Raw genomic sequence first — 22660 nt, 5'->3', positions numbered from 1 at the left:
GGATAGCCATTGTTAAAGGTGCTTCTAGATCAGTGCCATTACAACTTTGCTGTCTGTTATGCAAATAATGTCCACTTAGCCTCTGATGGTTAAATGCTAACCACCTGGCCTCTACAATTCTAGAATGCTGTCCTCTCCATTGATGCTAAAGAGCCTTGTTTTTGGCAGCCTCTCCTACCATCAACATTGACCTATAGAGGCAGTTACCATTGAGCTCTTCAACACTGCCTCACTAGTGTGTACCTTATAGCTGAGTGTTCTGGGCCCTTCTGGGGAACATGGTCAGGTGGGGGATTCTCTAGTCTCATGTAATAAGTCCATTTTAGCATGCCCACCTCTTAGAGCCTATTGACCCCCTTTTCAATATCATGCCAGGGCATTCTCTGTTTCTACCATATTTACTGTAAACATATTCTTTTTCCAAGCATGAACAAGCCATTTCAACTGTATATTAGGACTGGCTCTAGATGTCCTTGCCAGTACCTTAAATCCTAGGTTGCAGGGCAGTGTTTTTTATCCAGTTTTATTCTGCCTCCCCTGTTCTAGCATCTTCAAGATCTATTCTTGGGCATGCTCTTCTGGTTTCTGTCAGTACATATTAGCCAGGTCCTGTAGCTCTTTAGTAAATATTTGCTTTCCGGTTGAAGTAGGGACAGTACTTTTCTAGTCAGGTAATGATGAGTTGACCTTGGTTATTGGAATAGAAGCCACGAGGGGTGGGAGGGCAGGTCTTGAGGAAGGCAAGTATCATCATGACAGGTATACCATTAGGAGGCAGCTGCCTGGTCTCCAGACAAAGAAAGGCTACTATACTCTAGCAAGGGGGAGTGAACCATGTCTTAGACTGTGGAAGTATTGAAATATATTTTAGACATTTTTTGATACTATTGGGATTCTCATATATTTTAGAACTAGCTCCATTTTGCAGTGTATACCTCATAAAAACACCGTTGTACTGTTGTATAAGATTTACATGTATGAACCTTTTAATCTTCACAACCATCTTTATAAGGAATAGGTACTGTTAAAATCCCTATATTACAGATTAGGAAACTGAGACACAGAAGGTTTGAGACTTGCCCAAGGTCTCATAGCTAATATGTGGCAGAGAATTCAAACACAAGCTAACTAGGACTATAGCTCTTACTGACTTCCCTGACTATACAAGAAAGCTTACTATAGCAGTCATTCTAATAGTGAAGACACTTGGGGAGTGGCTAAATAAATTTGGCATAGTTTTAAAATGGAGTGAAAGTGAATGAACTAGAGAGAGCTCCAGGTTAAAATGTGGATAAATCTCCATAATGTAATGTTGAGGAAAAAAACAAACAAAAAGGTTACAAATATATAAAGCATACACTGTTTGTATATAGATATATATTACATATTATACATGTGTATTATGGATTATTGGGATTACTTCATGAATAATATATATAATAATAATAATATATATATATGTGTATATATATACACAAGTAATAGATATATACATACAGTAAAAGTATTCACATGTGAACAATAAAATCAGAATAATTTTCCTTCAAAGAAGGGATGAGAGGGAGAGGAACAAGATTTAGGCTGGACACAGGAAGCTTTGATTGTATTTATAATTAATCTGGAGCAAATATGACAAAATGCTCCTATGTGGGTGGTGGATACAGAAGTATTTATATTAATAGATAGGTAGATAGAATACATATATTATAGTCTCTCTATATTTTTACATGTTGAAATATTTTTAAATTTGAATAAGAACAGAAAAGAAAACCTACGTGCTTTGTGTCAGTTGTAAGGACCCCTGATATCATTGTAAATTTTTTCTTCCAACCAGTTATGAATTTAAGAAAGAGATATGAACAACAAAACAACAGTACAAAAGCTTGTCATTTCTTTAGGTTCTCACTTCACTCATGTCAACATGCTTTTCATGTAGTATTTAGATTCTGTATAATAAATCAGTCCCATTCATAACAAACTCAATGACAGCATATGGGTATATACATATCAGCTCTAGTGCGTTCATTTTTCACTCTTTTCTGTATATGTTTCTATGAAATTATTCTGTGAGAAGTACTAAAATCCATACTTTTTTGAGAAGTCAAAGTAAGAGAAAGCCAAAAAAAATTTTAGATTTTAGCTAATTAAATTTTGACGTATTTCATATAGAAGGACCAACATTAATTTTCCATTCCTATTGCTTCCCCAGTAGTGGGTGCTTAGCAGGCATTGGTTTCTTGAATACATGAATGAAATATTGTATAACATTTTCTTTATCTGAATTTCATTGCTGATAAGGAAGTGTAACATTCTCTCTCTAGAGGGATTATTTTCTTTAAAACACTGTTGAGGAAAGGAAAGTAAATCTTTTGTACCAAATTACTTTTTTCTTTCAAATTGTTAAAGTTCTTAATACTTAGATTCCATATAAATAGGTAATTTTAATCACTTTAATTTTGGACAGGACAAAACAATAAAATGTTGATGAAAATGCCATTGAATATGAAAGCGTGCATGTTGACAATTCATTTATAATTATTTTAAAACTTACTTTTAGATCCAGCTCATACATATTAGTAGTACATTTTGTATTAAAGACAAAATATATAACTTATATTTAAATATAACTTGGAATATATTTTTAAGAGTTAAGAATAACTTGGGGCTTCCCTGGTGGCGCAGTGGTTGAGAATCTGCCTGCCAATGCAGGGGACACGGGTTCGAGCCCTGGTCTGGGAAGATCCCACATGCCGCGGAACAGCTGGGCCCATGACCCACAATTACTGAGCCTGCGCGTCTGGAGCCTGTGCTCCACAACAAGAGAGGCTGCGATAGTGAGAGGCCTGCGCACCACGATGAGGAGTGGCCCCCGCTTGCCACAACTAGAGAAAGCCCTCGCACAGAAACGAAGACCCAACACAGCCATTAATTAATTAATTAATTAATTAATTAATTTAAAAAAACTAGCTGTTTAAAAAGAGTTAAGAATAACTTAATTGCCAAAACAATCTTTAAAAGAAGAAAAGAGTTGGAAGATTCACACTTCGTAATTTCAAAACCTGCTACAAAGCTACAGTAATCAAGACAGTGTAGTACTGGTGTGAAGAAAGACATGCAAGTCAGTGGAATACAGTTGAGGGTCCAGAAATAAACCCTTACACTATGGCCAATTAATTTTCGACAAGAGTGCTAAAACATTTAAATGGAGAAAAGAGTAGTCTTCTCAATAAGTGGTGCTGGGACAAATGCAAAAGAATGAAGTTAGACTCCTACCTCACAACATAGAAAAAATAAACTTAAAATGGACCAGAGACCTAATATAAGAGCTAAAACTATGAAATGCTTAGAAAAAAACACAAGTATAAATTTTTGTGACCTTGGATTAGGCAATGATTTCTTAGATATAACACCAAAAGCACAAGCAAACAAAATAGATAAATTGGACTTCATCACAGTTAAAAACTTCTGTGCTTCTAAGGATACCATCAAGAAAGTGAAAAGACAACCCACAGAACGAGAGAAAACATTTGCAAGTCATATATCTGATAGGGAACTTCTATCTAGAATATGTAAAGAACTTTTACAACACAGTAATAAAAAGACAACCCAATTTCAAAATGCATACTAAATTTGAGTAGACATTTCTTCAGGGAAAATACCTGACTGGCCAATAAGCACATGAAAAGATGCTCAACATGAAATGCAAATTAGAGCCATAATGAGATACCATTTCACATTCAGTAGGATAGCTATGGTAAAAAAGACATAATAACAAGTGTTGGTGAGGTTGTGGAGAGATTGGAACTCTTATGCTTTGGTAGTGGGTTGTAAAGTGTTACTGCCTCTTTGGAACACATTCTGGCAGTTCCTCAAAATTTTAAACGTAGAATTACATGTGACACAGCAATTCCACTCCTAGGAATGTACCCAAAAGAATTGAAAACATCTATATACAAAAAACTTGTATGAGTCCATCTATATGAAGTGTCAGAAAATGTAAATCCCTAGAGACAGAAAGTAGATTAGCAGTTGCCGAGGCTGGAGAAGAGAATGGGAAGTGACTGCTGATGCATATGGGATTTCTTTTTGAGTTGATGAATATGTTCCAGAGTTAGATATTGGTGATCATTGTACAACTTTGGAATATACTAAAAACTGCTGAATTTTATACTTTAACAGCACGAATTTCATGATTATGTGAATTATGTCTTGATAGCTATTACCAAAGAAAAGGGTAACTCATTTACCTTTGTTATATTGTGTTTAGATTAAATTCCAAGTTTTTATTTTTATTTTTTAACAAATTCTGGTTACACTGTATTATAAATCTGTGATAGTTGATTGCTTGAGGAAGTATTTGAAGATAATATAAGAATATGTCCATATCACAGTGACAGTATTTATATTTAAATAAAAGTATAGTAGAATAATTTGCACTTTGACCTATTTGAAACTAAATGTTGGAATTTTGTTCTGGGATAGGATTTTTTTTGTTGTTATATTTATTCTTGGTAAATATTAATAAAAATTCCCTATGGCTATAGGATGTGTGTTTATTAGTCTTGAATGTATGCCAGAATAGAAAAACTAGAAATGGAATGGATGATGTTACTTAATTTTTAACACTGTAAGTTGTGAAAAGCCATTGCATTTCTCTGGAGTGTTTCTTAATATTTTTCAAACTAAATATTAAGAAAATTTGAGGGAAAAAATCAGAATTTGGAAGCACACCTGTGTGTTGTGAGTAAAATGGATTTGAATATTGTGATGGGAGTGCAATTTCATGCAATCATACATTTTCAACTCTGAGTCCCCAGTGCCTGGCACAGTGTCTGACACACCCTAGGTATTTTAAAAATATTTACTGAATGAACAAAAACAGTGGTGTTGCAGGGAAATTTAGTCGAAGTAAGTTGTTCTCTTTTGACTGATTCTTGCCATGAATTTGAGTCTGCCTTTGAAGGAGGTTATTTCTATAAGATACACTAAAACAAATAAAACAAGCCATTAATTATTCTTTTCTCAGCTAGACAAATTTTTTAACGTTAGCGTTTACTGAGGAACATTTTACCAATAGTAAAATTCACCCCTTTAAATGTATAATTCAACGCACTTTGACAAATTTGTGTAGTCATGTAAGTACCACCACAGTGAGATATAGAACATTTTCATTTCCCCAGAAAATTCCCTCCTGCCTCTTTGTGGTCATTCCCCTCCCCCACCCACTGTTTCTGGTGACTTCTGATCCGATTTCTGTCCTTGTAGCTTTACCTCTTCAGAATGACATATGCATGGATTCATACGAAATGTACTTTTTGTGTCTGGCTTCTTTCACTTAGCAAACTGCCTTTGAGATTCATCCAAGTTGTTGTACATATCATACTTCTTTCCTTTTTATTTCTGAGTGGTATTTCCATCTATATTTTCAAATTTTCAAAAAAATAAGTCTGTTGGATCATCTCTATGCATACATAAAGAATAATGATCCAGAACTTTGGATGATCTTACCACACTTTGCAGCAAGTAGGAGGTAATTGGTTCTGCTAGTATGTTCCACATGTGACCATGGATGCTCCTGTGTTGGACTACAGGTTTGGGGAGATTTCACAAGTGGCTGCACTGGCCAGGACCCCAGTAGCAGCTGTGTGTGAACTTGACCTCAGGATTTTATTTCTTTTTTCTTCAAGACCCTAACTAGCTTAGCTGATGTTCTTACAGTTTGCATTTTCTTTTTGGATACTTGGAGGCGATCTTAACTTTTATGGACAATCTGAACAAATACTATATAGTAAGTAAATAACTCTTAAGCCTTCATAGAGATGGCCACTGCCCATCTTATAAATAGCTGTGGTTTCTAGGCCCATGTTTTGGAAAGATTACTGTATCTTATGGTGATAGAGTGAGCAGAAGATGAAGAACATATTCTAGTCTATATATTTTATTCTAGCATACTATAATCTGCTTTTTTGTCTTCCTAAGTCTGAGAAAAGTAGCATAACCCATTAGTTAGATGTACTTGGGAGAATCACATAATGGCATGATAGGCAATAGAAATGTTTTAAATTTAAGTGATTAATAAATGAATTTCAATTGTATTTCATAGAAACAGTCAAATACTTGATGAAGATGATATATTGAATGAAACACCAAAATCTTCCTTGATTGATTTGCCTGATGAGACACCTGGTGCCCCACAGCTGGAAAGAAGCACAGAAATAGGAAAGACCCAGACCACTGCAAATACTGTGGTAAGAAATTTAAGATCTCATCCATTTATAACATGTTCCTTAAGGAAAGAAAAGACAACTGGTATTAGACATATCATGACAAAATTTCTAGCATTGATCTGCTTTTGCTGTTTTTAAGTTAAGCTCTAGAGAATATCACACTAGACCAACACTTCAACTAATAGCGATATTGAATTTCTTTCTTTGAGAACTTTGACCAACTCAGTCCACAGTTGCAGATGGATTTTTTTAATGGTAGTTTTCTGCAAAGTAAATAATTTTTATGGTTTTATTAAGGATGCAGGATTATTTTTAGCAATTAATATATAGGTGCCTTTTTAGTCTTTCCTAGATGAAAGTAGAGACTTGAGTAAGCAACAGCCAAACCCTTCCCAGAGGAAAAGAACCCTTCCAGCGTGGATGTTAACAGAAAATCTAAGTGATCAGAACCTTTCAGTACCAGTCATCAGTGGAGGTAGGTTTTGTTTCAAGAAAATATTTAACAGAATTTGAAAGTTTTTCTGAACAAATGAAGACAGAAATAGCAGTTATGTAAGTGTATAACTTAGCCTAACATTTCTTTAGATGTGTTCATGAAGTCTAATTTTAAACATAAACTATTTTATGCCATTTATCAAACACCATTCTGCTAATTATTATGATTATGATTATTTTTTAGTGGCTTAAAAACAGTACCCATTTATTAGCTCGCAGGGTTTTTTTTTAATAAATTTATTTGTTTGTTTATTTATTTATTTATGGCTGCATTGGGTCTTCGTTGCAGTGCGAGGGCTTCTCATTGTGGTGGCTTCTCTTGTTGCAGAGTATGGGCTCTAGGCATGTGGGCTTCAGTAGTTGTGGCTCTTGGGCTCTAGAGCGCAGGCTCAGTAGTTGTGGCGCACGGGCTTTGTTGCTCTGTGGCATGTGGGATCTTCCCGGACCAAGGCTCGAACCCGTGTCCCCTGCATTGGCAGGCGGATTCTTAACCACTGCACCACCAGGGAAGCCCTAGCTCACAGTTTTAAAGATGAGGAGTCCGGGCAGATTCAACTGAGTTGTTTGTTGAGATTTTCACAAGAGAAATCCAGGTGTCTGTCAGGCTGGGTTCTGACCTGGGTATCATGGGAGAATCCCCTTAGAAGATTATTCCAGTTGTGGAGAATTTGTTTCCTTGCAGTTGGAGGACTGAAGGACTTGTTTTCCTGCTGACTGTTGGCTGGAGCTCACTCTGCTCCTAGAGGGCATTTTTCTGTTCTTGCACTTCATTCTCAAGGCCAGCATAGCACAACAGACCTTTCTCCAGCTTTGCGTCTCTCTAATTTCCCCTCGGTGGCCAGCTGAGAAAACTCTCTGCTCTAAAGGATTTGTTGATTAGATCAAGCCCATGTACATAATCTCCCATTTAGTTAACCCAAGGTAAACTGATTTGTAACCTTAAAAATAGGTGCAACATTTATTTTGCCATATAACTTAACATAATCCTGGGCATGATATCTCATCTTATTCACAGTCCTGGGGATTAGGGCAGGAAATCTCGGGGAGGGTTCATTTCAGAATCCTGCCAACCACAGTAATGTCTGTACCTGTCCTCTCTCTTAATACATCATCATTTAAGAATTATCTTATTATTGAACATTTATTCACTGTCCCAAATTGCAGTGTCATTAATAAGTGCAATTAAAAACTGTGAGTATCTTAGAAGTCTACTCTTATTATTACTATGGTCTAAATTGTAGAAAGGAAATTAGTTGATCAAAAAGTGTAAATATTAAAGGATCATGATATATGTTGCTAAAGCACTCCCTTTGTACTACAGTGGAAAAAAAAACTTTCGAAAAATTGTATCCTGGTCAACCCTAGGTTTCACCCATTACAATATGTGCCATTTACATATGTAAAAAAATAGAAAAATACTATTCATTTTACTACTGAAAGCAATACAGACGACTTATTAAAGTAGCTTTTCAAACAGACCTGTTGGGGTCATGTCTAAGGTAAAAGACAAGCACAGTAAGAGTGTTTAAAATTAATTTAATTAAACAAAAAACTACAGGCACACAATGATATGTGCTGAAGGAGTCAAAGAGGATGAGACCAGTGTCCTAGCATAGTTCACTGTCATAGCAGATACCACAGTGCTTTATGTCATCTGCTGGGTATCCCCATTGATTCAAGATTATTAAAATGTTTGCTACATTGTATTATTCAGTCTGCATTTTATTTGCAACTTTTCAGTCATCTCAGGTTTAGTTTCTATTGGCTGCTTATTTTCCTTTATATGGGTCACATTTTCTGGTTTATGCTATTGGATGTTATGAATGATAGAGTACAGAGACTTTAATTTTGTATCCCTCTGAATAAATATTTTTATTCTAATAAGCAATTAACTGGGCCTAATAGGAAATTTACTTCCTGTTTTCTTAATGGGCATTTAATTCAGGCCCTAAACTCTGTTTCCTCCGTGTGGACAGCAGCTGCAGTCTCTGCGCATGTAGTTTAGCAACCAGCCAGGGATTTGGGTCAGTTTTACATGTAGATTTTGGTTCTTGGCTCTCTAAGCCTTTCTTCCTTCTGGAATTTTGTCTTTAACTTTCTACCTACTCTGTTAGCCTCAAACTCAGCCCTCTGACCACTTAAGCCAGTAAGGCTGCAGCTTTCTGTCACCTGCGAATTGGGGGATGCCCTCAGGAAAAAAGCCACAAATTGATAAACCTCACAGACTGTAGTTAAGTTTTCAAGGTCAGACTCCTCATTTCTGCCTTTTTGGTTACTCTCTAGTGCCTTCAAATAGTTTTTTTTTTTAAATACTTTGTCTAAAATTTGTAATGGTTTTGTTTGGGATGATCAGTTCAGTCAATCTGCCTTTTTACCTTGAACATTGTCTTTTATAAATTAACAGCACAATTGATAGCACAATATATGTTAGTTGAATGTTCCGACTCTTACTATTTCTCGTGTTCAGCATAGTGGTCATAAAAGTCCTCTAAAGTTTTTGATCAAACATGTTGTGTACAGAATATTCCTTATTTAATGCTAATTTAGGTTGTAGTAGGATCAGAGTGATCTTGTGGCAAAAATAGCTTATATATCATGTGGTGAGGGAGATGTGATTTAATCTATAGAATTTTCATATTTAAATCTAAGATTTCCTGCTAAGTGTTTTATTCCAGGACAGTGGCTTTCAATCCCCCACCCCCCATCATTACATGTATAATATATTTTTATCAGTAACATTTCTCATTAAGTGTGGTTCTTCTCAGTTTGCAGGAAGGGAATGGGGGATGGTAGTGGAGAGGGGGCAGCACTTTCCCTCAGTAGAACCTTTTCTCTAATATAGAAAGAATATTATTTGACCAAAAATTGGACCAGTGTGAACTGCCTCCTTGCAAACAAGTTCTTTTCTTTCAGAGTTATTTTGTACTGTATCTGCTTCTGTACTACCATTATTACATGACTTATAATCGTCTAAAATATATTTGCTTCAAATTATAAATTTGAAGCAAATATCCATTAATTTTCACTTGATAAATGCACCATATAAAATAAGAAGCACTTTTTTGGGCACCTCACCTTGAAAATACAAATGAGAGTAATTTGACATTGATTTGGACAGGAATATTATATAGTACATAATATACTTAAAATGCTAAAGCTTCAAAATAAGATAAAAAAGTCTTTGCATTCAGGCATGTCTTATAAATTCAGACTTTGGGAGAATACTTACAAAAACAAAGTTAGGTTACTTAACTCCTTTAAAGACAGAAAGATTTAGAAGTAAAGGACAGTTTAGTACTTGAATCCAGCTAATTAAAGGTTGGAATAATTTGACTTTTTCTGCTGTGTAGTTTTTATTATTGTTATTGTTCTGTTTGTTTAAGTAATATATCATCCAGGTCAATAGACCAATGCTAATGATTTTGAAAAATCAATTTCCAAGATGCATTTTAGGCTCATTTAGATGTAGGATACTTTCTTACGTCTTTTGCAGCTTTAGTACTCTGTTGTGTTCATTGATCTTTATTTAGACTATCTGAAACCATCTTGATATTTTGGAACCATCTGTGACATTAATTACAGGACAAATAATAATGTTAATTGATGTTAACTAATTTATCTAAGATCATAATAAATGCCAGAGCTATAATTGAGAACTAGTTCTGTCTGACTCTAAAGCCCATGCTCTGAGCCATATCACTATACCTGGATGGCCACCTAAATTTACCCTCTGTATGCTTTGGGGGTTTGGTTTTGTTTTGTTTTTGCTTTTTATTTTATTAATATGCCCTTGCATTCTCTCCTAGATCTTTTCTCAGTTTAACTGTTAGTTTAATTCTTATATGTATGTGGATGTTTGCTGTGATCAGGCTATCCTTTCTGTTTTTCAGCCAGTATACTTCTAATTTATTTACTTTTCTGGGTCCCCAGGTACTAGCCCTTAGATGTTATCATGCGTTTCTCAGGCCTGGGCTAAAATTTTTCCATGTCCCTTAGTGATTGGTAAGTGAATATAAATATTAGGGCAAAGGGTATCAGAGCCTCCCCTCTCTTTGCTTCCATTTGCTTCCTCAACCTTCTAGACCCCAGGACAAGTTAGAACTCCTAGGGTATGACCCTCTTGCTAGATTGAAAAGGGAGCTTTTATATTTTCACTGGTTATCATGCTACCCTTTAGTATTCTTCTTTCCCCATCTTCTAACCCTCCAACATGGAGTTATGAAAAGTGGCACATGCTGATAAAGGTTGAAGTAGTAAGTAGTCCCCAAACCATTTAGTTTACACTTAATTTTGTACTCTGAATATTTTCTGTATGACAACTCAATACAGATTATAAATATTTAACTGACATTGTTTAATTTGATTATGGTTCAGTTTACTTAAAGCTCTAGTTATTCTTTACATTTACTTTATTTTAAGCATCCTTGTTAAATGATCTAATTAATTCTAATCGTTTTTTAGCCTCTTGGATTTTCTAGCTGTATAGTCATATCTACAGAATTATAATAATTTTGGCTCTTCTGATCTATTTACTGCTTTTAAAAACATTTCTTATAAGTTAGATCCTATAGATTTTAAATAAAAATGGATAAAATTGGCATCTGTATTCCTGATTTTAACAGTAATTCTGTTAGTGTTTCAGCATTTAATATGATTGGTATTTGATTCTGATACTCATCATATTTAGGGTGATTGATTCCTTCAGGAATAACTGTTGAATTCTTTGAAAAAAATTTTTGGTATAGAAACAGTCCTGCATTTTCATATGATAATATAATTAATGATGTTGGTAGATTTCCTAATGTTGTACCATGCTTGTATTCCTGGAATAAGTTAATTTTATTGTAGTGACTTATTATTTTTATGCTGTGCTAGATTTGCTGATATTTAGTTTAGGACGTTTGTATCTATATTCATAAGTGTGGTCAGTATTTTTCTCCATTTGTGCCATCCATGTCAGATTTTGACATTAGAGCTATGTCAGCATTGTATAAAGTGCATTAGGAGATTTTTTATATATGCTCAAGGACAGTTTGAATAACAGAAATATCCATTTCTTTATAGAACTTTCCTTTATCACAATCTGGGCTGGTGCCTACTTTTAGTAGTTGATAGTTCTGGCATAGGAATAGGTAGGTTAGACCAGTAAAAAAGAATGAAACACCCCAAAGCAGATTAGAATAACACACATTTAATATATAAGAAATTATCAGTTCAAATTGATGGGGAAAGGTTGCATCATTATTAAATACGATGTTGGGAGAATTAGCTTTCCATTTGGAAGAAATAATAATAGAGCACTCACTGCTCATGCCATATTCATAAATAAACTTCTAGTGAATTAATAACCAATGTAAAAATTGAAACTATTAAGGCATTTGAAGAAAAAGGGGGAAATATTTTTTATTACTTCTGGGAGACTTTCTTAAGATGATGGGGAGCCTAGAACCATAAGGGAAAATTTGGCAGATCTATTTAGATTAAAGGTAAAAAAAAATTTTAATGCAAAAGACACTGTAAACAAAGTCAGAGGCAAATAGCAGACTGACAATATACTGGGAGATATTATCTGTCACAGTTATAAAAATAGATAGAAGGCTTTTAATAATTGTCTACTTAGTAACACAAAAGAAAGAACTTGGTAGAAATTTTGGGCATTTTATATGCTGTACTACAGAAGAATAAATACAAAAAGCCAATAAATATACGAGTACTGTCAGATAGGGAAATATAAATTAAAACAGCCAGATACCAGTTTCTGTTTATTAAGCTCATCAAAATCTAAGCAATTGATAATATTCAGTACTGACCAAAATGGGTATCAGCAAACATGGTTGGTGGACGTATAAGTTGGCATAGCCTTTTAAAGTTACTTAGAGACATTAAATAGAGATATTTGCCAATATCTCTTAAATCTTTAAATGTATAACACATTTTGGTCCAGAAATTCCAGTTCTAGGTATTTATCCCAGAGAAATAATAGCATGTATACTTTTAGCCCTGTATATATATATGTATTTGTAAATATATTTGGTTATACTTAGGAAAAAGTTGAGAAGGATACGCATCAAATTGTTACTATAACTGTTAGGAGTGATTTCTTTGGAGGATAAAATTGGATGGTTGTGATTTTAATGACATATATGCATATAGTTGAGCTAGCATTCATATAGTATTAGTGTAACTGCTCATGTAAATAAATGCAGTTAGTAATTGTTTAAAATAAACTGATTTGTTCTAATAGCTAATTTCTTTTATATTTCTATCATTTAAGTATACCTATCCTGGATTTAGAAAAATATTTTATATGCCAGATATAAAGATTGTTATGAGCCAATTAACATATATTTTATATACGCTTTGTGAAGAGCATTTTAACAATATCAAAATGACTTCTTCCTATGCAAAAAAAAAAAATGAGCTCTGGTCCCTAGAAGGAATATTTATAGTATATCATTTGGAATTTTAAAGAATTGAATATTTTAAATATACATATATTTAATTTTAGAATTTTATATACATCTGTGACACTTGGAATGTGGTGAACTGTCATTTATGGAAAAGCTGTGCCTTATTTAATATACAGTTTTTTAGTTCCTAGTATAGTAAACAGTATCATAGTTGATTATTTCCCTTGGTTTCACTAATTCATAACTGTTGTAATATTTGGTCATTTGCTTCACCAAACTGTATAGTCAGTTTTATTTAGTCCTATTTCTGCCAGTTTCTAAAATGATGTGAAATGTTCCCTAATATAGATTCAAAACAAAGATTTAAATAATTGAAGCTGAGTTTAGTTATTAGATAGTTTTTTCATAAGTTTCCTTTGATAAATACTTTACTTTTATATTGGTTCAGTGATTTTTCTGTTCAATAATATGGACAGTATTCTATTAGTATTTCTTTTCTGAATTTAATGAGAGTGTGTTATTTCAGGGCACTTGAATATCCTTTAGAACAGCTGTGAGCAAACTACAGCCCATGAGCCAAATTCAGCCCACTGCCTGTTTCTGTAAAGAAAGTTTTATTGGAACATAGCCATACTCATCCATGTATGTATTGTCTATGGCTGGTTTCACACTACAAAGGCAGAGTTGGGTAGTTGTGACAAATATATGGCTCACAGTGCTTAAAATATTTATTCTCTGGCTTTTTACAGAAGTTTGCTAACCTTTGCTTTAGAACATTAAAATAGTGACTACAGATTGCCTTACATACCTGTATCCAGTCTCTCAAAGGATCTTTGGACAATTTCTGTTTATGCTAACAATTCAATTACTCAAACATATTCACTGAGTATCAGTTTTGTGTTAGGCATAGGTCTAGATACTAGAGACACAAAATGGGGAACAATGAACAAGGCACAGAAAGTCTCTGTCCTCATGAAGTAGAGGAGAAAGACAACTAACCATGAAGATTTTCCTCTTAAAATAAGTAGATCTTTTTTCTTTTCTGATTAGACAATTCATGAATTTGTTAACAAAATATGATGCTGATTTAAGTTTCCCCACTACATTGAACCTTGAATAAGTATTATGGCAATGCAGTATCCATTGTTATTGAGACTTGTCTTCTTTATCAGTGAAGTTTGTAGAGGTTGCTCTTCCTTTTCAGTTATTTTAGGTACTTAATCTGTATTTAAGGTAACATAAGTTGTATTCCTCACTGTGGATGATAGAGGCTCAGTAAGTATATGTAAAATTCATTGGATAGCTATATGTCAGATTTTCTCCTAGAGAAATTCAATGCCAAAATTTTTAAAAATGTATATGATAACTAACATACATGTGGTACTCTGAGAGTTTGTATATCTTACCTCATTTACTCCTCCTAATAACTCCATCAGTTATTATTATAACTCCCTTTTTCTAGATGATGAAACCGGAGTTGAGAAAGGTGAGGTGAAACAGTTAAAGGATGAAGCCTGCCCACATTAGCATCTTGGCCAGGATGACTTCAGGGCTGGAGCTCTTGGCCATGGTGCTGCTGAATACTTTTTGAGATTTGCAAATATGCATTTTCAGATTGGAGATTGGCCTTAATATAAATAGAACTTTAAATTTACTTGCTCTTTTATCCTTTTTCTTTTTTCTTTCCTTCTGTCTTTTTTTTTTTGGTATGGATTATTGACATTTGAAGGTACAGGAGATAATTTTCTTCTTCTTTTTCTTTGTGTTTATGTACTTGTGTGTGATTAAGATAATAATGTAATCCAGGAAAGTGGAAAAGAAGGAATCTGCAAAGACAAAACCCAAGTAAGCATCACACAGCAGGGAAGAAAGCGATTAATTTCATCAGGAAGTACAGAAAGTATATCAGCAGAGCAAGACACAGGAAAAAAGTGCAAAAATGCTGACCAGGAAGAGTCTATCATTTCATCCAAGGTGATTTTTTAAAAATTCATAATTTGATTGTTTATTTTCTTCATCCGGTGTTCTAGTTAGGAATAATCATATGCTGTATATATCAAGGAAAAACCAAAAATGCTTTTTTTTTTTTCAAAAATGCTTTTTATATTGAGTTTATCAAGATAAAAACTAGCCCCAGTTTTTCTTTTCTTTGTTTTTGGTTTTTGGCTTACTGAAACTAATCTTTAATATAGCACTTGCAATGTAGAAAACAAAGCTACTTAATTTAGAAATTTTCAGACTGAAAAAAAGATGGAGAACACTTGGCTTTGGTCATAATTTGGTACCTCCATTTTGAAAATCTGGTTTCTTCTATTGGTCATTCTCAGACTGCCTGTGACTACCTTTTTCTTGATAAGTATGAAGAGAGGAACAACAAATGGGTAGTTCTTAACAGCCTGTTGCAGGATTACTTCTGGACTAACTTGCAGTATTTATAAATCTTTTCTTTCCTCTTTCAGTTTTTGCTAAGTCACTAGAATGGTTTGGCTGACTGAAGCATTCTTTGGTACTGGATACTCTAAGAAAATAAGGCCTATTTATTGGATGAATTTAAAAAGAGAGAGAGAAGGGGAAAAAAAGAGAGAGATGGCCCTAGGACAAAAAGATCAGGTATTCTTCCTTTCAGGAGTAGGGTGGCTTTAGATGACAGTTTTCATGATCCTTGTAGACCTGTGGCTAAGCTTTGTGGGTCCCCATCTATTTAGTCTCATTGAGAGCCATAGGAGTAGGATTGGTTTTAGAATAGCATGCACTGGATTGATGGAAATTCCAGCAGCTATCCCAGAGAGTCAGACCTTTTATAGTTCTCCCCTCACTCTTGCCTCCTCTCCCATTAGAGAAGATCCTGCTCCTCACTGGAAGATCCTTTCCTCAAGCTAGAGAAGTGGGGTATAATCACTAAGGGCTCAACTCCTTTGCTTACTTATGGAGTCAAGTTTAATAAATGAAAACAAAATGTATTCTGACTCATATATTGGCTATAAAGACTTATTAAGATCATCAATGCAGTTTGGGGTCTGCAGCCATGGATGAGCCACGTGCAAGTTCCTGCACAGCAAGGGAAGGAGAATGCTTTTAGAGAGGGGAAAAGGAAGTTGGGAGGGCTATAGTAAACAGAGTCCATGGTTTTTCATTGGCTGAGTCCTCGCCAGGAAGGAAGAGGAGTCTTTCTTTTTCATGTTGTGCTCTGCTATCATCACAGGGCATGAGAGCTCTGCCTTCTGGTCTCCCAACTCTATTTAATTGAGGTTTCTGTTTATTAATTTTTTACATTTTCCCCCTTTTGATCAAGATCTTTCTCTGAAGCACTACTGATCAAGTATCAGGTTTTCTGGTTTCAGTGGCTTTTTGTCCCTTAATGCCAGGAGGGGCCTTTGCTGGGTGTGGTGTCTCACATTGGAGAGAAAGTACAGGTTGGAAACCTATTGAAATCACATTCAAGTATCAAGGAGAGGTAGGAGGAAGAACTTTCAGGCACTTTTAATCTAAAGTCTCTATGTTATCAAGATCATAGAGATTGGAGAGCATCTGAAGTGTTATGTCATCATCAAAGGTTTGGCAGACAAGCTTCCAACAGGCCTGGTCTGGATATCTTGGGAAAGCTGTCTCATCAGATGCGGCTTCAATTATGGGAAATCTTTACCTTCAGGTCATCAGATGATGTGCAGGGCCAGTCAGGGTTCGGTGCAGTTTTTAGGTGTGTCACATGAATCCAAGAGTCCACTCCTTGGAGTTTGGTGGCACAAGGGCTGGTTAGCAGTACCTGATAGGGGCCTTTCCAGTGAGGTTGAAGAGAGTTCTTCTGGAGGTGTTTTTTTCCAATAGATGAAGTATCCAGGTTGCCAGGTGATGTTTAAGGTCATCATCTCCCACAAGTACACTATGAAAAGATTGCTCTACCAAAACATGGTTATTTTTAATAGAAGCAGTTAGGCCTTTGCAATATTGGAGTATCTCTCCTTTTATCAGTTGTGAGTCAAAAGAAGCAAGAGCCAAGTGCATTGAGCATCCTGTGGCTGTCTTAAAGGGTGAGAGCTTTATGAGTTCCAGAAGAGGTGGATCTGAGATTTAGAAGGACCAGTGGCGAGGTATCTGGAGGGCCTTTACAAATTTTGCCAATTGAGTCATAATAATGCCATTAGTGCATTCACCTAAACGAGAATTCAGAGTGGTAAGCACAGTGAAAGTGTTGTAAAACTGGCTAAATAGCAGACTTGTTGCAGTGCCTGATCAGTAAAATGTGTTCCTTGATCACCATGAAATTTGAGAGGAATTCCCCAGGTAGGGATAATCTTTTCTAAAAGGACCTTAACCACAGAAGAAGTGGTAGCCTGTCTGCAAGGGAGGCCTGTCTGTATGTGAAAACACATAGACCATTACTAAAACATATTTATATCCACGAGCCAGAGCAAGTTGTCAGACCTTGAGTGGCCCATTGGACAGTTTAAATTATTTAGGAGCAGTACAGACAGACTTCTCTGGGTTGTATTTCAGACAAGTGGGGCAAGTGAGGTAGATACTTTTGGTGGATTTGTCAGTGTTTCCCCATCAATATTGATTCATGAATGCTATCATTTTGTCAGTAGACCAATGGTTTAATGCTTGTACAGGGGTGATGAGTGGGGATTTTAGAGTCTCCAGTAGGACTGGGTTGTTAGTTAGTCTAAACCAGAGCTTTCTCTTTTTATCAAACCAACAATTTTTGAATTTCTAATCTTGTTTTTCCTTTTCTGAGGCCAGTTGTTGGGCTTCTTTAGCCAGTTTTTCTAAGTTATCATTTGGGGGAATGTTCCTTTGGACCAACAGAATGCGGTTAGCCCCTTTCAGGGCAGCATTCCCTGCAGAAATGTCAGCAAAGTGATTTCCCTTAGCTTCCAGAGAGTAAAGTTTAGAATGCCCCGGAATATTAGTAATAGCTAAAGTGGCAGATAAAAATATTGCATTCCTGAACATAAGAGCCATTTAAAATTTTATTTCCGCTGGAAGTAAGGAAGCCACATTGCTTCCACAGTATTCCAAAATCATGAGCTACTCTTAAACTGTACCATCAGTATAAATATTGGCAGTTTTGCCCTTAGCTAAAGTACAAGCCCATTTGAGAGCGTATAATTCAGCCTGTTGGACCAAAGTAGCCATTGGTAAAGATGCTGCCTCAGCAACATCAAAAGGAGTTGCAGGGGCTTCCCTGATGGCGCAGTGGTTGAGAATCTGCCTGCCAATGCAGGGGACACGGGTTCGAGCCCTGGTCTGGGAAGATGCCACATGCCGCGGAGCATCTAGGCCCGTGAGCCACAATTACTGAGCCTGCGCGTCTGGAGCCTGTGCTCCGCAACAAGAGAGGCCACGATGGTGAGAGACCCGCGCACCGCGATGAAGAGTGGCCCCCACTTGCCGCAACTAGAGAAAGCCCTCACACAGAAACGAAGACCCAACACAGCCATAAAATAAAAATAAATAAATAAATAAAGTAATATTAAAAAAAAAAAAAAAGAGTTGCAAAGCATACCCAGCATAATATTTGCCATTGTTACCTTTTAAATAAGAACATCAGTGAACCATGAGAAGTCAATGTTACTGAGAGATCTTTCCTGTAAATCATCATGAGGAGTCAGGAGGTGATCAGTCAGTGTTAAGCAGTCAAGAGGGACTTCTTCCGTGACAGAGGGGGGGAAGAGTAGCAGGGTTAAGGTTATTATAGCATAAAAGAGTTATGCGAGGAGCAGTTAACAAAAGGACTTACTTCATAGGAGGTGAGGCAGCTGGCTGAGAAATATTGAGGGTGATGAGAATTCAGGAGGGCTTCTACTGCATGAAGTACAAAAATGGTTAGAGGGGATCCCACAGTTTTCTTGGTGGCCTTAACCCAAAGGGCAGTGGCCATAATGGCTTTAAGGCAAGCAGGGTATCCCTATGCCACAGGGTCCAGTTACTGGCTATAATGCAATGTGGGTTGATGGTGGACCCCGTGGTTTTAGGTGAGTACCCCAAGGGCATTCTCTTCCTTTTTATATACAAAAAAGAAAAGAGGGAATTTGATCATTGGGATTCTCAAGGGCAGGCAGGTTCATCAGACTCAACTTTAAGGCCTTACAGGCTATGTTGTTTGGTTCTTCCCATAAGTTTGAGTCATGGTTGTTATTGTTTAATAAAGCATACAGAGATTTGGCCATAAGAGAGAAATTTGGAATTCAATTTTGGCAGTAACCAACTATCCTGAGAAAACTTTGCAGTTGGTGCTTAGTTTGGAGTTTGGGAAAACTTAGGACATCATGAAGTGTATCTGGGTCTACATGTAGCTTTTGTTCTGATATCAGATGCCCTAAATATCAAACCTGGGTTTGGGCAAACTGCAATTTTTCTTTGACGACCTTATGTCCATTTCAGGCTAAAAACTTTGGCAGTGAATACTGTCTTCCTGTGAGGAAGATTGAGAAAGAGAGCAAAGAAGCAAATCATCCACATATTGCAACAAAGTAGAACCTCTAGGGAACTTTATATAATCCAGATCAGCCTTTAGGATTTGTGAGAAATAAGAAGGACTCTCAGCAAACCCCTGGGACATTACTGTCCAGGGGAATTGTTTTTCTTCCCAAGTGAGAGCAAAAAGGTATTGGCCGGCTTCATCAACTGGAATATTAAAGAATGAACTACATAAATCAGTAACAGTAAAGAATTTACTTCCAGTAAGAATGGATATTAGTAATGTATGGGGATTAGGAACAACGGGGTGTCAAGGGATAACAATGTTGTTTACTGCTCAGAGATTCTGGATGAACCTCCACCCTCAGCCTTTAGGTTTTCTTACTGGGCTGGTGTAAGGGATAATGAGACCTTGAGCCTTGTAATGTTCTATTATGGGCTTTATGCCTTTAAGGGCTTCTTTTCTTATGGAATATTAATTAATTCTGGGAAGTGGTTTTGAGGGCTCTATTTGAATCTTGATGGGAGGTGCGCTGTGAATTTTGCCAGTATCAATTGGAGTTTTTGCCCATAAGGAGGGTGGCAGCTGATTCACTAGGGACAAATGATCAGTGTTTCCAGAATTAGCTCTAGTGCCATCAGAGGCAAAACAAATAAAAGATGTCAAAGGATCATTTAATTCACCTGATTGGTTACTTTGATGACTATTGTCAAATTCTAGAATTATTTCCCCCTTTTGGGAGAAAGAAATTCCAGCATGATACTTCTTTAAGAAGCATCAGCTTAATAAATGAATAGGGGCAGAGGAACTAAGGAGAAAAGGGTGTGCGTCTCTCAAAGGGCCTAAACAAAAGGGAATAGGTTCAGGGAGAGGAAACTCTTGAGGCTTGTTAGAAATCCCACTATTTGAGCTGTTTTAGGGACTGCTTTATAGTAGTGGGGTTGAGCACTGACAATATGGCTCCAGGGTCAGTTAAGACTAGAAGAGATTCATCCCCAATCTGGAGAAATGTTTCTCCAAGTCGATTGAGAGGGAGGATTGGGAACAGCCCCTGTAGTTTATCAGAGTCCTGTCATTGAGAATTGGGCAGATGTTGGAAAGGCTGGTTAGAGGGCTGAAGGCCTGAAGTACTTACACTTGTTAACAGTCTCTTTCCAATGTCCTGGCTCTTGGCAATAATAGCAGAAACTAGGAGGGTTTTGGTTTTGTTTAGGAGTCTTTTAGTTGCTGGATTTGAAGATTAAGAATTTTAGTAGTCTTTTTTGGGGGGGGGGCAGGGTTACCCACCTAGAGTTTGAGTGAGCTGGTTTGCCAGGTTAGCTAAATCTGGAGTGGACATCATTTTCCATTCTTTCCTGGTCCTTTTTACTAGAAAGGAAAGCACCCAGTTCAACCCATTAATAAACATAGAGATAACAGATACCCAGATGGAATCTACATCTGAAAGAAGATTAGAATTTTCTTTTAAAACAATCTGGAGTTGATTGTAATAGTCATGAACAGGATTATCAGATTTTTGTGTGCAAGCGTGAATTTTGTTCCAATCAACAGGCTTTGGAAAAGCCGTAGGAATTACCTGATGAAGTCGCCTCATGATTGCTTAAGTGTGATCGTATAATAAGTTACTGGGCTGGTCGCCCAGTTGTAATGCTAGAGACCTTTCAAGATTTTCCCAATTAGCAGTTTTTATCCAATGCTGGGCCTGGCCTTCACTGACAAATATATGAACTAGGTGATGTAAGTCAGAGAAACCAGGTTGTCAAGTTTGAATGACTATATTAAATTCCTCAGCAAATCTATGAGGATCTTCTGTTACTTTGGGAAAATCTTTGACTATTGCTCACAGTTCAGCTTTAGTCCAGGGAATATAAGAAATTAAGGGTTTAGCCTCTGGCTCCTCAGAAGGCTTAGTTTTAAAGCAACAGGTTCTGGCAATTTCAAAGGAAGAGGGAGTAGGAAGAGTTTCAGAGAAAAGGGGAAGTTTAGCAAGAAAATTAGTAATGGGGACACTGAGGGTACAGAGGAGGTGTAGACAATGTAAAAGGAAGGAGGAAGTTTGTGCCAGAGGCAGAGTCTGACCATAGGAGCTGAGGGAGAAAGACAAGATGGCATCTGAGGTGAAGCCTGAGATGAAGAAGCTAAGGAAGAAGATCGTGAAGCTTCAGAAGCTATTTGGTTTTTCTTTAATAATTTGCCTCAGTTAATCTTAAAGTCTTATTTTGCAGAGAGGCAATTTTAGACTTCTGATAACATTGGGAAGCCTCAAAATTTCAAATCAAAATAGTCATTCCATTCAGTTCTGGAAGTTTTTGAGCTATTGTAATCCAGTTTGGTTTTAAGAAAATTAATTTGAGGATTCCAAAAGTGTCCCATAATGGCCATTGGTATTCTAAATTGCCTTTGGTCAGGTTGGTCCATTGGAAATGCCTGTGAGGAAGGACTGTGGTTTTTAAACACAAAATCAGCTGAAGTACCTGTTGTGGGGTGGGTTGCCCTCAAAATATTTAGATAACTGGGATCCCAATTCTCAGAGGTTTTTCTCTATAATAAAAGAACAGTTTTCAAACAGCTTAAACAACTTACAGTTTAAACAGCTCAATTCAAACAGCTCGCAACTCAAACAGCTCGCAGGTCTAATACCAGCCAGTTCTAAGGAAACAGTTTGGTCCTGGAGAAGCCAGGCCAGAGGCTTCTCAGCCAGCTTCAGTTAAAACAATCTGATCTCAAAATCAGACCAAAGTGCCAAATGAGTACCCTCATGCAGAACAAGGCCTTAACCTGGAAGACAGAACCTTAAAATAGATTCCAGATAAAGCCTGGAGAGCTTCAAATGCAAAAAGGATATGAGCTCGGATCCTGGAGAAACATGTACCTTCAAACTCCAAGGTCTGCGAGAAAAATCAGTGAGCACAGTGGGCTCAATTGTGGGGACTGCACCTGTTTGCTCACCAGCCCTGGAGCTATTGGGGGTCTTCTCTGATCCCCGTACAGGCCACCAAAATGTTGACCTAAAACAAATGGACTTCCAGATATTTCTTCAGCAGAAATGGTTTTATTTGTGATCAGCAATTCGAGGTCTATAACCATGGCAAGCCATGTGCTGCAAG

At 36.5% G+C, this 22660-nt stretch overlaps 1 protein-coding gene across 4 annotated transcripts in view; it reads left to right on the top strand.

Moving 5' to 3' along the window:
• APLF (aprataxin and PNKP like factor) overlaps positions 1 to 22660 on the top strand; it is a 92848-nt gene that overhangs the window by 36114 nt on the left and 34074 nt on the right. For all 4 annotated transcript variants that reach the window (XM_057558003.1, XM_057558005.1, XM_057558006.1 and 1 more), the window contains exons 4-6: positions 6104 to 6248; positions 6570 to 6702; positions 14922 to 15106. In XM_057558003.1, the coding sequence (XP_057413986.1) occupies positions 6104 to 6248; positions 6570 to 6702; positions 14922 to 15106 (463 nt within the window). The remainder of the gene's footprint in view (positions 1 to 6103; positions 6249 to 6569; positions 6703 to 14921; positions 15107 to 22660) is intronic.

This window comes from Balaenoptera acutorostrata, chromosome 12 (genome assembly GCF_949987535.1).
Source record: "Balaenoptera acutorostrata chromosome 12, mBalAcu1.1, whole genome shotgun sequence".
In the NCBI taxonomy this organism is placed as follows: domain Eukaryota; kingdom Metazoa; phylum Chordata; class Mammalia; order Artiodactyla; family Balaenopteridae; genus Balaenoptera; species Balaenoptera acutorostrata.
The sequence above is the reverse complement of the archived record's forward strand: the minus strand, read 5'-3'. Positions and strand labels throughout refer to the sequence as shown.